This window comes from Coturnix japonica, chromosome 38 (genome assembly GCF_054131305.1).
Source record: "Coturnix japonica strain WE chromosome 38, WE-NBRP24, whole genome shotgun sequence".
Classification (NCBI taxonomy): domain Eukaryota; kingdom Metazoa; phylum Chordata; class Aves; order Galliformes; family Phasianidae; genus Coturnix; species Coturnix japonica.
Window position 1 is genome coordinate 1,139,849 of NC_140700.1, and position 14,357 is coordinate 1,154,205.

At 54.8% G+C, this 14,357-nt stretch overlaps 1 protein-coding gene across 2 annotated transcripts in view; it reads left to right on the forward strand.

Annotated features, from left to right (window-relative positions):
- Positions 1-13,833, forward strand: part of CACNA1S (calcium voltage-gated channel subunit alpha1 S) — a 28,739-nt gene extending 14,906 nt beyond the window's left edge. The window contains exons 21-44 of one of the 2 annotated variants that reach the window (XM_015884788.3): positions 231-318; positions 577-684; positions 1,159-1,211; positions 1,435-1,581; positions 1,837-2,038; positions 2,934-3,092; positions 3,365-3,475; positions 3,726-3,809; positions 5,609-5,665; positions 6,066-6,194; positions 6,480-6,545; positions 6,820-6,911; positions 7,217-7,376; positions 7,730-7,857; positions 8,286-8,382; positions 8,877-8,979; positions 9,907-10,008; positions 10,120-10,244; positions 10,586-10,714; positions 11,125-11,315; positions 11,969-12,033; positions 12,481-12,578; positions 13,063-13,167; positions 13,358-13,833. In XM_015884788.3, coding sequence (XP_015740274.2) covers positions 231-318; positions 577-684; positions 1,159-1,211; positions 1,435-1,581; positions 1,837-2,038; positions 2,934-3,092; positions 3,365-3,475; positions 3,726-3,809; positions 5,609-5,665; positions 6,066-6,194; positions 6,480-6,545; positions 6,820-6,911; positions 7,217-7,376; positions 7,730-7,857; positions 8,286-8,382; positions 8,877-8,979; positions 9,907-10,008; positions 10,120-10,244; positions 10,586-10,714; positions 11,125-11,315; positions 11,969-12,033; positions 12,481-12,578; positions 13,063-13,167; positions 13,358-13,618 — 2,860 coding nt within the window. In that variant the 3' untranslated portion in view covers positions 13,619-13,833. The remainder of the gene's footprint in view (positions 1-230; positions 319-576; positions 685-1,158; positions 1,212-1,434; positions 1,582-1,836; positions 2,039-2,933; positions 3,093-3,364; positions 3,476-3,725; positions 3,810-5,608; positions 5,666-6,065; positions 6,195-6,479; positions 6,546-6,819; positions 6,912-7,216; positions 7,377-7,729; positions 7,858-8,285; positions 8,383-8,876; positions 8,980-9,906; positions 10,009-10,119; positions 10,245-10,585; positions 10,715-11,124; positions 11,316-11,968; positions 12,034-12,480; positions 12,579-13,062; positions 13,168-13,357) is intronic. The other variant, XM_085527268.1, reaches the window with a different exon arrangement.
- The last annotated feature ends 524 nt before the right edge of the window (positions 13,834-14,357 follow it).

Below are 14,357 nucleotides of genomic sequence, written 5' to 3' on the forward strand. Positions count from 1 at the left end.
TGGGTGAGTGGGAGGCTGGAAAGCAAATTCCTTGAGTGACGATGGAAAAGTTCTGTGTGGGAATTCAGTTTGGGGCCGCTTTGTCCAAGCGGAGGTGTCCCTAACCCTGGTGTGGGATGATGGTTTTAGTGACGTCTCTGCCATCCCTCAGCACTGGAGCTTTGGTTGGGCTGTGCTAGGATGCCAGCACAGAGGAAATTGCCCCATCTCAGCCCTGCCTTCCTCCTCAGGTCCAGCACCATTTCAGTGGTGAAGATCCTCAGGGTGCTGAGGGTGCTGAGGCCTCTGCGAGCCATTAACCGGGCAAAGGGGCTGAAGGTAAGAAGGTGGCTGGGGTCCTCAGCCCATGGGAGGTCGTGTGGCAGGCTTCACACCCTGCAGGATTTGCAGGGCTGCGAGCACAGTTCCCACTCCTCACCTATGGAAAGAGCCTGTCCCATCCCACTGTCCTTGGCAGATTCCTGCTTACACCTGTCTGTTTTTGCTGGGGCTGTCCCTGCTGTCGGTGGACAGGGAGCACATGGCAGGTCCTTGCTCAAAGTGCACTCACAAGTCCTCTGTCTTCAATCTCTGCAGCATGTAGTCCAGTGTGTGTTCGTGGCCATCAAGACCATTGGTAACATTGTGGTTGTCACAACGTTGCTGCAGTTCATGTTTGCCTGCATTGGGGTGCAGCTCTTCAAGGTAAGAGATGTCCTGGATGGGCAGAAGATGGGCAGCTTTGTTCTAAAAACAATTAGCCTGAATTCCTAACTGATGTGGGAGTAGCTTCCAGGACTCCCTGCAGGCTGAGCTGGCCTATCATCATGTGTTAACTTCTAGTTCATTTATTTTAGTTGCATCTTTCTTTATTTTCCACATAGTTTGCTTCCAGGCAGGAGGAGCTGGTTATGTCTCAGCTCAGGGCTCTGGAAGAAACATTCCCATTACATCGCTAGACAGCATTTGTCTGTCTTGACCTAGGATTGACCAAAAGGTCTGCCATGGCCCACGGGCACCCTGTGAGCTCCAGGTTGGGTTGTGCTGGCAGCACACAAGCATGCTAGACTGAGGCAGAGGCCAGAGCTGGCATGGTGGCTGGGAAGGGACTGATGGATCTGTGCAAAAGTTGAAGCTCACAGTAAAATCACAGCTTTTTCTGATCTCTGTCAAATGCAGGGCAAGTTTTACAGCTGCACAGATCCCTCCAAGCTAACAGAGAAGGAGTGCAGGTAAGAACTCCCTGCAGCACAGCCCAGCAGGGCAGCAACAGAGCGTACGGTGACATTTTTGTACCCGCATGGGGATCTTGCAGACAAAATAAGGGGCTGGGGGTCCTGTGCTGCTGCCACCCATCCTGGGGTAAAAGTAGCACAAGGCCACATCACCTCCCAGGGGTAAGCAGTGGGTGATCAGGGGCTGTGCTGGATGAGTACTGTGTCTCTTCTGCTGTAGGGGACATTTCATCAACTATGTGGATGGGGACCCAACGCAGATCGAGCTGAAGGAACGGGTCTGGTTCCACAACGCCTTTCACTTCAACAATGTCTTCTCAGCCATGATGTCACTTTTCACCGTCTCCACCTTTGAGGGCTGGCCAGAGTGAGTTTGGTGTGTGCAGGGCCCAAGGTCCAGGTCTGTGCTGTGAGCTGAGAAGCCTTTACCAGGGAAAGAAGAGATGCCCAGGCTGAGGAGCAGGGCTAGCCATCCTGGTAGGGGCTGTAGAGCCAATGGGATAATCTCCTGTTCCGCCCCTGTTGGATTTAGGATGTCCCCAGAGTTTTCCATATCCTTCAAGAAGACAGATGGTCTTCCTCCCCTTAACCATCAAACATTGTCTTGTTTTCCCTCCTGTAGGCTGCTGTACAGGGCCATTGACACTAATGATGAGAATAAAGGCCCTATCTACAATTACCGGGTGGAGATCGCAATGTTCTTCATCATCTACATCATCCTCATTGCCTTCTTCATGATGAACATCTTTGTGGGCTTTGTCATTGTCACCTTCCAGGAGCAGGGGGAGAGCGAGTACAAGAACTGCGAGCTGGACAAGAACCAGGTACTGGAGCTGCTAGGATGGGGTGAGCTGGAGCAGCCCTAGCTCTAATTGAGCTGCATAAGCTCTGAGTGCTGGCACTGCTGCCCCAGGATGAACTAAACCTTCCCCAGCTCTCATCACACTGCTGGGGCAGGTGCAGCTGCACTCCTGGCTGGCACAAAGAAAGCCTGTACCAGGTATCAGCTTTCCAAGGGAAGGGGAAGCTTGACCATAATCAAGGATGGGATTTGTAGTGCAGGTGGTGTGCCCACACTGAGCTGGAGCAGGGGGCTGTGCCCTGTTCTGGGCTCCCCAGTGCTAGTTACGTGGGCATGGGGTGAGTCCAGCAAAGGAACGCTGACATGCTGAATTGTCAGGAACATTTGTCATACAAGGAGAGGCTGAGAGCTGAAACTATTTGGTGTTGAGAAGGGAAGGCTTGTAGGAGTTCTACCTATGGGCACAAATACCTGATGGGAAGGGTGCAGAGAAGACAGAGTCAGACTCATCTCAGTGGTACCCAATGATAGGACAAGAGGTGATAGACCCAGACTGAAGAAAACAAGAAATTCCATTTAAACATAAGAAAATACTTACGGTGAAGGTCGTCAAGCACTGGAACATGCTGCCCAGAGGTCTCCATCTTTGGAGGTGTTCAGAACTCTGTGGGCCTGGGCAACCTCAGGGCTTGGGAATCAACATGGCCATCCGTGGAGGCAAGCGGTGGCTTTGGAAACTTGTCCCCAGTGAGTGCCAGCTGGCTGCCTCTGCAGAGGACACAGCAGATAACAGCCATTGCTGTCACTGCCCCATGTCACAGGGCTACAGGCTGGCATCTATGGGGTCATGTGCTGTTACCAGCAGTGCTGGCTCTATGCCTGTGCCCTGTGTGGTCACACTGCCTTGCTTTCCCCAGCGCCAGTGTGTGCAGTACGCACTGAAGGCTCGCCCGCTGCGGCGGTACATCCCCAAGAACCCCTATCAATACCAAATCTGGTACGTGGTCACCTCCTCCTACTTTGAGTACCTCATGTTCTTCCTGATCATGCTGAACACCATCTGCCTGGGCATGCAGGTAAGGGACAGAGTACAGGGCTCAGCAGGTGGGGGGGTGTCCATGGTTTCTAGAAACCTTTCCTGGGGTCTTTCTTACATGGCTGTGCTTCTGGCGTGGGACAAAGTGGGGCAGGTTGGATGAGGGGAGCTGCTGGGAGTGGATTTTCATTTTTGCTGACCCCTCCTGAGCCATGGGTCTGGGAGAGGATGAGCCTCATGCAGCCCACCCCTCTGGGTTCACAGGGGAGGCTGGGACTGCTGTGGGCTAATGGGGTTCTCCTGCCTTCTCAGCATTACAACCAGTCTGCAGAAATGAACCATGTCTCAGACATCCTCAATGTGGCTTTCACTGTCCTCTTCACCCTGGAGATGATCCTTAAGCTCATGGCCTTTAAAGCTAAGGTGAGAGCAGGGCACAGCCTTTCATGGGGCATTGCATTTGGCAGTGAGGTTATCCTCCTCATACTGGATGATGCTGTTTTGGGTGCTCACTTTCCTGGTGTTCCTTGCTGCCAGTGGACCGCTGGGCTCTGCCAGCCCCATGCTTGGGGCAGCACCACAGCCTGGCTGGTAAGGTGTGGGGTCTGCTAAGCCCCTCTTGTTAGACTCTCGTTTCCATGGGTTACAGCATAGGTCTGCTCTTTCCTGGCAGGGCTACTTCGGGGATCCCTGGAATGTCTTCGACTTCCTCATAGTGATCGGCAGCATCATTGATGTCATCCTCAGCGAGATTGATGTAAGTGTCAGGCTGCTCAGGCAGAGCGTGTCCCAGGGAGGATCCATGTCTGTATCTGCAGCACCCGCCCCAGGGTGAGCTGGTGATGCCCCAGCTTTGTGGGACACAGGCATCCTCTCTTCTCCCTCTGCCATGCTCTGAGGAAGGACAAGCCACGATCAGCCTGTGGCATGGGTGTTTCATGGACACAGGGGACTGTACCCAGCCAACCAACATGTCATGCTGTGCTCTCCCTTCCTGTAGGCTCTGGGTTCCCATGGCAACCTGGTCCCAGCTGGGCCATGAGCAGCACGATTCGTGCCAACCCCAGCTCCACTTGCTCTGCTTGTCTTCCATGTATGCACCTCTGGACAGGGAATCTCCCATGTGTCCATCCTCAGCTCAGTGCACATGGGAAGAAGTGTCCCCCTCAGCTCTCTGTACTCACAGCACACTGCTGGCCCGCACCGTAGGTGGATCAGACATGTCAAATTTCAATGCCTTTGCTTTGTGTGTGTCCATGTACACAGCAATCAATGCATACATGTGCACACATACACAGCCAGTGTATATGTATACCCTATACGCCATTGCAGAAGCTCTATACCACATGCACTGAGTGACAGTGTGAGGGCAGGCAGTGGCTAATTGCTGAATGCTTTACAGGGAGCATTTTCAGAGCAGTGTTGGTAAGCCAACGTGCCACTGCCTGTCACAGCACAGGGACTTCCACACCCCATGTGGAAGGAGGGAGGTCATGCACTGCACTTGGCACATCCCATGGTAACTGTGGGAGCAGCTGTAGGGTCTGGTGCCCACCTCTCAGTGCTGAGCCAGTCCCAAGTGCCCCAAGGCTCTGGTTTGCAACGTCTGTCCTCTCTTCCTCTCCTCCCATTCTGCTTCTTTTCTCCTCCTTCACGTCTCTGTCTGTCAGGGATAAGAATGTGCTATCAAGAGCCCTCTGCTCCCCCCAAAACCCAAGTCCTCACCACTGTTCCATCACCAGGTTCCCACAGACCCCAAGGGATTTTCATAGGATCATAGAAAGGCTTAGGATAGAAGGGACTTCAAAGATCATCTAGTTGCGACCTCCCTGCTTTGGGCAGTGTTGCCAACTGCTGGGTCAGGCACTAGATCAGGTTGCCCAGAGCCCCACCACCCAACCTGGCCTTCATCACCTCCAGGGATGGGGCACCCTCTGGTCTCAGAAAGGGGAAAATGGAGATGGGAGACCCTCTGGCAGTGCTGCCCCATGGAGCACATGGGGCTGGCAGTGTCTGAGCCCATCAGAGCTGGCTCCCCAGCAAACCAGTGCTGTGTGCTGGGTTTCCAAAGAGGCAGAGCAGGAGCAGCACAGCTTGCAGGGCAGGGAGCAGTGGATTAGCTTTGATCTGTCAGCTGGTATCCAGATCCCACCTGCCACTGCCCTGTGCCCGGTCTGAGGGGTAACTGCTGGCAGGCAGTAAATCCTCCTGTCCTGAGCTCTTCCCCTGATTTCCTGGCCTTTGTGCCTCCGTCCCAGGCGTACACGTCAGTGGGTGAGGTGCAATGGGGCATGGAGGTGGTAAGTCCCTCGTGGTCAGTGTGTTCCCGTGGCCATCTGTCTATTGCCTCAGCCTCACAAAAGACACAGTGCCTTGTCTGATGAGCCCTAGTGTTGGCTTCCTGCCCGTCCTTCCCCTGTGCTCCTCTCTCAGTCTCCTCCTCCTGTCTCCAGTTTCTGTCTTACTCTTTCTTCTGTGTCTGCACCACCATCATCTGCGGTCATCCCTCTGTCTCTCATTCCTGCTTCCCTTCTGACTCTCTTGTTCTCTTGACAGACTGTTCTTGCATCCAGTGGTGGATTGTACTGCCTTGGCGGAGGCTGTGATAACATTGTAAATATCAGCTGCATGTGCTTGCAGTGGTTCCCCTCCCCCTTTACTGCCCTACCCTTGCCATCCTGCCTCTGGCCTGCGTGTGCATGTGTCCTGCATGTCATGAAGACATACCAAGCCCTGCTGCTTTCCCCTGGTGTGCAGATCTCCCCTCTGGATGCCCAAGTACCAAGCTTCAGAAAATGGGGAGAGGTTGTCTGGCAGGGTCCCACGTGCAGCACTGGAGGCTGGTGCATCCCTGTACCCCCAGTTGCTCCCAGGGGATCTTCTTGGTTCCAGGGTGCTGGGCACTGGAAGAGGCTGCTCAGAGAAGCTGTGATCACCCCATCCCTGAAGGATTGGGGGCTTCTACCTGCCCAGGTCTGTTCCTCTTTTGTCTGTTGTTCTCCTCTGCCTGCAGGACCCAGATGACAACTCCCGTGTCTCCATCACTTTCTTCCGCTTGTTCCGGGTGATGCGGCTGGTGAAGCTGCTGAGCCGGGGAGAAGGTGTCAGGACCCTCCTGTGGACCTTCATCAAATCCTTCCAGGTCTGTGAGGAGCAGCGCTCCCTTCCATAGACAAGCACCCACCCTAGGCTGGCAGAGAGCTCCTCACCTCAGGCTGCAGAGAGCTGGGCATCCCATGCATGAGAATTGGAGAGTGGGGCTGGTGGGAGGATGGCCATGGGGCTTCAGGGGGGAAGAAAGCTGTCTCTTCTCCATGTGCAAGCCTAAGTGCTGATCCCCTGAGCAGCTCCAGAGCCAGCCCGTTGTCCCCCGGTCACCTTGGTGCTGTGCTGTTGTCTCTCACATGTTGTGGTCCTTTTGTCACAGGCTCTGCCCTATGTTGCCCTGCTGATTGTGATGCTGTTCTTCATCTATGCTGTGATTGGGATGCAGGTGAGAGGGGCGCAGGGAATTCCTCTTGAATAGAGATGGCCCTCAGCCTGGTAGCGTCTGGGAGATGGGATGGAGAGGGACTGACTCCTCTGCCAGCCACTCCCAGGGACTGCACATGGTGGGACTTTTTTCCCCTGGTCTACAAGGATGTCCCCAACCCCAAAAGCCTCAGCACCCAAAGCCAAGTGGAACGGGAGCTTAAGGACAGAGAGGCTTTAGGTGGCAGGGGGTGCCCATGGAAGGGTGCTGGAGACATGACAGGTGTGATTTACAGATGTTTGGGAAGATTGCCATGGTGGATGGAACCCAGATCAACCGAAACAACAACTTCCAAACCTTCCCACAAGCAGTGCTGCTGCTCTTCAGGTTAGTGCTGGCAGCTGCAGAGGGGTGCTGGGCTGCAGGTTGGTGTGGGAGCCCTATGGCTTGGAGTAAGGGACACCAGCAGTTATTTAGGACCAGCTCTTGCTTTGCCTGGTGTGGCTGAGCTGCAGACCAGGAGCCCTGTGGGGTTTCTGCTCTGAATGGTTTCTTCCAAGACTTGATTTTAATCAGTGAATTTTCAGAAAAATCACAGGGAAACGAAAAAGCAGAGCAGGGCTTCCCCTGACTCCAAGCACTTCACTTTGGAGAATGCAATAACAGATCCCAGCAGCATCCCCTTTCCCCAGGTGTGCCACAGGGGAGGCCTGGCAGGAGATCCTGCTGGACTGCAGCTACGGGAAGCGGTGCGACCCTGAGTCCGACTACGCGGAGGGCGAGGAGTACACATGTGGCACGGGCTTTGCCTACTTCTATTTCATCAGCTTCTACATGCTCTGTGCCTTTCTGGTATGGCAGCTGCTGCAGTCTGAACTCCCTTTGACACACCAGTCCTGGCTCAGGGCAGCCTCCCAGCTGCTGAGCATCTCATGGGGCTGACCCCACAGCACCTTCCTCCCAGAGGCACCAATCTGTCTCCCTGGCCTGGTGCTGCACCCCATGAGGCCCCAGATCCCCTGAGTTCCATCACACAGCTCCATGTGCTGCTGTCCAGATGGGCACTGAGTATCTGTGTTGTCTGTCATGAGGGTGGAGGGGGGAGAGTTGCCCTGAATTGCTGCAGCCTTTCACATAATGTCCTTGGATGGGAGGTTCAGCTCTGTGTGGGGTCACCAGAAGCATCTTGATTCCTTTGTCCTCAGATCATTAATCTCTTTGTGGCTGTCATCATGGACAACTTTGACTACCTCACACGCGACTGGTCCATCCTGGGGCCCCACCACCTGGATGAGTTCAAGCGGATCTGGGCTGAGTACGACCCTGAAGCCAAGTGAGTAACCACGTGGCATGGCAGGTGGAGAGCAGTACCAGGATCTGGGGGCTGCCCTCTGCTGCAACCTAAGGCAGAGTGAGCTCTATTGCTGTCTGGCATTAGGTCCCACTGTAGAAGTGTGTGTGGACTTGCCAGCTTGTCCCAGAGCTGATATAAGACATCAGGAGTTTTGGGGACACCAGACCTTCAGTCCTATCCTCATTCAGTCCAGATGATGCTACCGACTCTTTCCGTGCCACTGCTCACCTTTATCTACCATTTGTTACCTTGTGGAGCAGTCATTTCCTCCAGGAGTGCAGAGAAGGGATTTGCCCACCACTGGAGTACAGGGCAGGCCACAAAGATGATCCCATGCAGCCCTTGCTCAAAACCGTGTCCCTGCTTTCATGCCACAGTTCTGCTGATGCAGCTTGTCTCCTCTGCAGGGGCAGGATTAAGCACTTGGATGTGGTGACCCTGCTGAGACGTATCCAGCCTCCCCTGGGCTTTGGGAAGTTCTGCCCTCACCGTGTAGCTTGTAAGGTAGGAGCTAAGGAGACGTGAGGGTGTGTAGGCAAAAGGTGTCTTCCCAGGCTGCATCCTCACCTGGCAGGATGAGGAGGAGAATTCAGCTGGCTTTCCAATGTCATCATTCACTCTCGTACTCTGACCTCTGGCATTTATTGGAGAGGAGCTGTCAGGGAAACGAATGATGTGGCAACCCAGATGGAAATGATGCATTTCAGGGATCTGGGAATCAGGACCTGCCTGAGCTTATCTCCACCCCCAGGGAATGGCACCGGGGTGCTGCTCCCCCACAACCCTCATTACGGGCAGCATTCCAAGCTGTGCTGGGGTGCTCCCTATCTGTGCATCCTCATTTCCACCAGGGGAGCTGAGGACTCCAGCTCTACAGTCTTGAGTGCACTGCTCCTGGCTTAGCTCTGCACAAAGCCAGGGGCTGTGGTGAGGCACAGGGAGGGCAGCTTGTACTTCTGTGGGGAGCTTACATCTTACAGTTGCTTGTTGTTTTGCAGCGCCTGGTGTGCATGAACATGCCCCTGAACAGCGATGGCACTGTTACCTTCAATGCAACCCTCTTTGCCCTGGTGAGGACAGCCCTCAAGATCAAGACAGAAGGTACGAAGGCTGGTGTCTGCTTCTCCACCATGGGGAGCCCTTGTGCTGCAGAATGCATGTTATGCACACCTGCTCTGTCCGAGGACCTCAGGGCACCTTGGTGACGAGGCAAGACCCTCTGTTGCAGCCCTCAGCTTTATATCACTGTTGGACCAGAGACCATGGATACATGCATGGGGATCAGGCCAAGCCTGGAGGTTGTTAGTTGCAGGACTATGTGTTGAAACCATGATGAGCAAACCAATGCCACCCCAGCTGTGTAACTTCACTATGCAGCTCAGGAGCAGTTCTGATCCAGTTCCAATCCCTGCCTCAGTGCTCAGCTGCTAGACTCCTTCTCACACTGCTGAGTGTGGTCTGATCCCCTGCACCTGCCATAGCACTGGTTGTTCCAGTTCTGCATCTCCCCAGGTGTACATAAACTTCAGACTGGAGTGGAAAAGGATGGCTCCTCTTTGAATTTAGCTGTGTTGGGGAGGAGTTGCTTTCTTCCTTGCCAGCAGCATGGTTTGCAAAGCTCTGCTTTGGTAAGAAGCCACACCAACTTGTTTCCATGCCTGTGGGCTAGGCAGCAGCACATGAGAAGCCAGCACAGCAGGAGGTGGAGCTGAGCAGTGGGGCCAGCTGAAGCCAGATTCACCCAGCAGCAGGGCATGGTGCCTTCCCTTCAGCTGGGGTGGGGGACACAGCATCCAGCACAATGCAAGGAGTGTTGGGAGGATCACAGGAGATCTGAGAGCATGGATGAGTGCAGACTTTTTTTGCTAAAATCAAAGCCTAATTCTTATAAAGCTCATTTCTGCTGGGTGGGGAGGCTGCAGAGGAGGTGTGACACCCTGCAGGAGCCTGGCCAGGTTTCCACACACTTTGTTCATGTCCACATTCCCCTGGGAATAAACCTCTTTGTCCTGCTCCCTTTTTCTACAGGTAACTTTGAACAGGCCAATGAAGAGCTCAGAACCATTATAAAAAAAATCTGGAAGCGAACCAGCATGAAGCTTTTGGACCAGGTCATCCCACCTATTGGAGGTACATCATGTAGTGGTACTTCCCCATGGGGTCGACCTCCCCTGGCCCAGGGGGCTCAGCTGCTGAGCATCATGGTGGGCAAACTCATCAGGTTGGTTCCCTCCCCTCCAGATGATGAGGTGACGGTGGGCAAATTCTATGCTACTTTCCTCATCCAAGAGCATTTCAGGAAGTTCATGAAGCGCCAGGAGGAGTACTATGGGTACCGTCCCAAGAAGAACCCTGTAGAGATCCAGGTTGGTAGGTAGTGTGGTTGGTGGAGGGGTGATGCTGTCTGAGGACAGGAGGCACAATGGGGCATCCAGAAGACAGAGGAAGGGGGCTGACAGGGCTGAAATGGACATGGGGACCTCTGTCCCACAGGTTTTGGAAATGAGGTGGCCCCAAGTGAGTCAGTGCTGAGTTGGTCCATGTGGAGCCAAGCAGCCACAGGGACCCTGGGAGGGTCAGTTGGTAGGGCAGCATGGTTTGCCAAGGCCTGGAAACTGAAATCCAAAACATTTCCCTTTCTAAAACCCAAAGTGAGAGGGGCTGTAGTGCCAGCTCACATCTAGCCGTGCCTTCCTGTCCCCACCAGGCTGGGCTGAGGAGCATTGAAGAAGAAGCCGCTCCTGAAATTCATCGAGCCATCTCTGGGGACCTGACTGCTGAGGAAGAGCTGGAGAGGGCAATGGTGGAAGCTGCCATGGAGGAGGGGATATACAGGGTGAGTACACCCAGGTGGGGGCTGTCCTACCCATCCCCACTGCCATGTACTGGGGCTCAGCATGGGCGCAGCAGGTACAGAATAGTCCTCAGAGATGAGCCTGACCATAAACAGAAAGTGTGTAAAAGTGCTTTTCCCTGAGCATCAGGACATCCTGTGCAGCCTGGGCTTTGATCTCATGGGAAGGATTCCTACTGTGTCCAAAGGTGCTGCCAGCTCTTGCAGCACACACCCCAGTGCTGCTCCGTGACATTAATTAAACCCCCTCTGGGTTTCCCCACCTGAGCAATGTGGCTTAGAACACCACAAGCCATGAGGCTGCCATTCCCATGGGAACCCAAGCACATTTCCTTCACGGGAATGGCCCCAGAGCCCTGCATCCCCTCCTGATGCCTTCCCGTTGCTTGCAGAGGACGGGCGGTTTGTTTGGCCAGGTGGACAGCTTCCTGGAGCCCAGCAGCCCCCTGCAGCCCCACGTGGCCAGCCAGAGACCCCTGCAGTTCACAGAGGTGGGCAGTGAAGACCTCGATTCCCCCGTCTTCCTCGACGACTTCCCCCAGGAAGGCAACACCAATGTCAACAATGCCAACTGGCCGCAGGGGTAAGGGCTGGTGAGCACCTCATGGGCTGTGGGGGGGAATCGGTCTGGGTGCCAATGCAGAAATGACCCTGCAGACACAGAAGTTTTGTGGAGAATTTTGGCTGTTGGGGTGTGAGGCATCGCCAGAGATGTGCCCAGGACGGGATATACAGGGTGAGCGCACTCTGGATGTTAGGGCTACAGCAGTTATGGTTCTCAGAGATGGCTATGAAAACCAGGAATATGTCAGTGTTTCTTTCTTCTCCCTGAGCATTGGGACATCCTGCGTGGCCTGTTTTCTGCCTCAGTTTCCCCCTCTATAAGAGGACCCTAATTTTTAGTGTATAGGGTTAATGTGTGGCTCCATGCATTGTGTGCCCTAAACACCTTTCTCATCCTTCTCATCATTCCTTCATCTCGGGGCCATTAGGATGAAAGTAGACACAAGGAATGCAGGGATGATCTTTTTCCTTCCCCACCAATGTCTGAGAGCCAAGGGCCACCAATGCCTAACACAAGTACAAGGGTTACCAGTGTAAGAGAGCATCCTTATCCTGATTCTTGGGGTCTGCACGTTATTCATGCATCCCAGAGTGGAGAAGATGGAGAGGGCTGCATCCTGGGTTCAGAGTGGTGGTCTCTGCTCAGCTGACCCCTCTGCCTGCCCCTGCCAGGTTGGAGTATGAGAATGAGGTGTTGAGGAGAGCAGTGCCAGCAGCACCCAGGCCTTCAGCACGGGGTGAGTGTCAGCATCATTCCTGTTTTGGGGCATGTCAGCCGGTCCGGGGTGGTGGAAAGGGCTGGTGACAGCAGGCAGGAGGAGGACGTGCAGCACCTAACAGCCTGGAGGGCTGAGCTCAGTGGGACCTGTCTGGGGAGCTCCAAGGGACCTCCTCCTCCCCACCTTCCCCCACTGCATAGTGGTGGAGCATGGTGCAGTGCCTTGGGAACCAAGTACCCCATGCAGTGAGGCCACAAGGCTATGTTCATTTCCAAGAATAAAGGATCATGGACTGTTTCTCCTTCCTGACTTGGAGTGAGGAGCAAATGTGGGGCAGAGGCGGGTGCTGGGATTTCCATTGGCCCCATCCCCTAGATACAGTCCCCTTGGTCTTGATCCCCTATGGGTGGCTGTGGTGGCCTTGCTTGTGTGCCCATCTGATATTCCCACTTTTCCCTCTCCTAGAGCCTGACCTCCCCATCCCTTTGAAGAGGCTGCGGCGAAGGCGAGGAGCTGCCTCTGAGCATCACCCAGCATGGGGACCATGCTTCCATCCCCAGCAGGTAAAGGGGGCAGTGTGTGTCCAAGGGAAGCAAAGTGGGGTCATAGGCTGAACCCCCTGTGAAGGAGCATCTCCTTGCTGTGAGCCCAGCTTTGCTGGAGTCTCCTTTCCTCATCATCTGGGGAAAGGAGCCCCCACCTCGGTGCTGATCTGTGCTGGGGCAGCTCAGAGCAGCATCCCTCATCCTCTGGAGACAGGTCAGAAAAAGGAGGGTCTCAGAGTTTATCCCACACTAATCTGCTGCCCCTGGCTGTCCATTCCCTGTCACCTGGGTGCCTGGGGTGCTTGGCTCCTGCCTCAGCGCCCAGGCAGGGGGGTAAGGGTTGGTTCACTACTGGTCCCATTGCTGGTTTTGCCCTGGACCCAGGAAATTCAGAAGGATTGGAATCCTTGTGCAGCCTGGGTTGAAGCTGAAAAAATTAACACAGAGATGTTCCATGATCATCACCAAGCTTGAGCTGCAGCTCCTTGCTCCTTTCATCCAGGACAGCACAGTGACAGCAGCAGCATCCAGCTCAGAACACCGGTGGCGTGAAAGCATTGGCACAAACACATCTTCCACCCCTGCCATCACCTTCCTCATTCAAGAGGTAACATGCAGGCTGGCAAAGGGAAAGGCAGAGCAGCCAGGAGGCAAAAGGGGGTGGTGGGATTCTATAGTGGGAAAATGAGGGGAAGAACTTAGGTAGGAGGGTGGGCAGCAGGGCAAAGGCAGTGGGTGTGAGCCCTTCTGCTACAGACTGATTCCACGTGGGGCTGTGACCCTTTCCTTTGCTGCAGGCTCTGATCTCCGGGGGTCTCACAGCTCTGGCCCACGACCCATCCTTCGTTGCAGTGACCAGGGATGAGATGGCAGCCAGCAGCCAGCTGGAGGTGTGTGATGTGGAGAAAGCAGCAGTGGAGCTGCTAAAGGGAAGAGAAGCACTGTGGGACACAGAAACCAGCTCTGCCCCCTGGGACGCCTTGCCTGCATCAGCAGTCAGCATCCCAGGGCTCAGTGTGGCCACATCCCATCATACCAGCTCTGCTGCACACCTATGAGCTGCCTGCCATGCAGCCCCATGGGTACAACTCCTTTGAGGGGTGAGGGGGGTTGCAGAGCAGTGCTGCACCTCTCCCCATCTTTGCCTGTGGGGCTGCTGGTCTTTGCCTGGCCAAAGGAGGCTTTTTGGACTGGGTCTGCAGGATGCTGGTGACAGGAGGGGGTGATGCTGTGCCAGGAGCTGGACAGACATTAAAGTGTCCCTGCTGCGTGACTCCGTTGGTTCCCCTCGTCTCCTTCCTCTGCTCTCCTGGCTGCAGGCTGCTGCCTGCCTGAGCTAGCAGAGGCTCAGACCAGCTGAGGGAGGGGGCTTCAATAAGAGCTGTCAGTGATTAGGAACGTGGCATGGTGGGGATGGGCCAGTGGTTGGACTTGGTGATCTTAATGCGCTTTTGCAACCTTAATGATTCTGTGATTCACGTGGCAGCCCTAGTCTTTCCCCACTCTCATGTGCTCCTACCTCAGTCAGTCATTTTGTGGGTGCCAAGGTCTGGCTACACACGGGCATCCCAGCAGCTGCACCTTGTGTCATGTCCCTGCCAGACCCCGTTCCTCCTGCTTGCAGCCCAGCCTGACCGGGGGAGCATTGTTTGGAGCAGATCTGCCTGGGGCTGGGGACTTTGCCACTTGAGACAGAGGGGTCACTGCTCTGTGGGAAGGGGTCTGCTTGAGGGCTCATTGTCACAGACTTCAGTGCAAGGAATGTGTTTGCCAAGCACTGGGGCAGCTCTGTCCCCC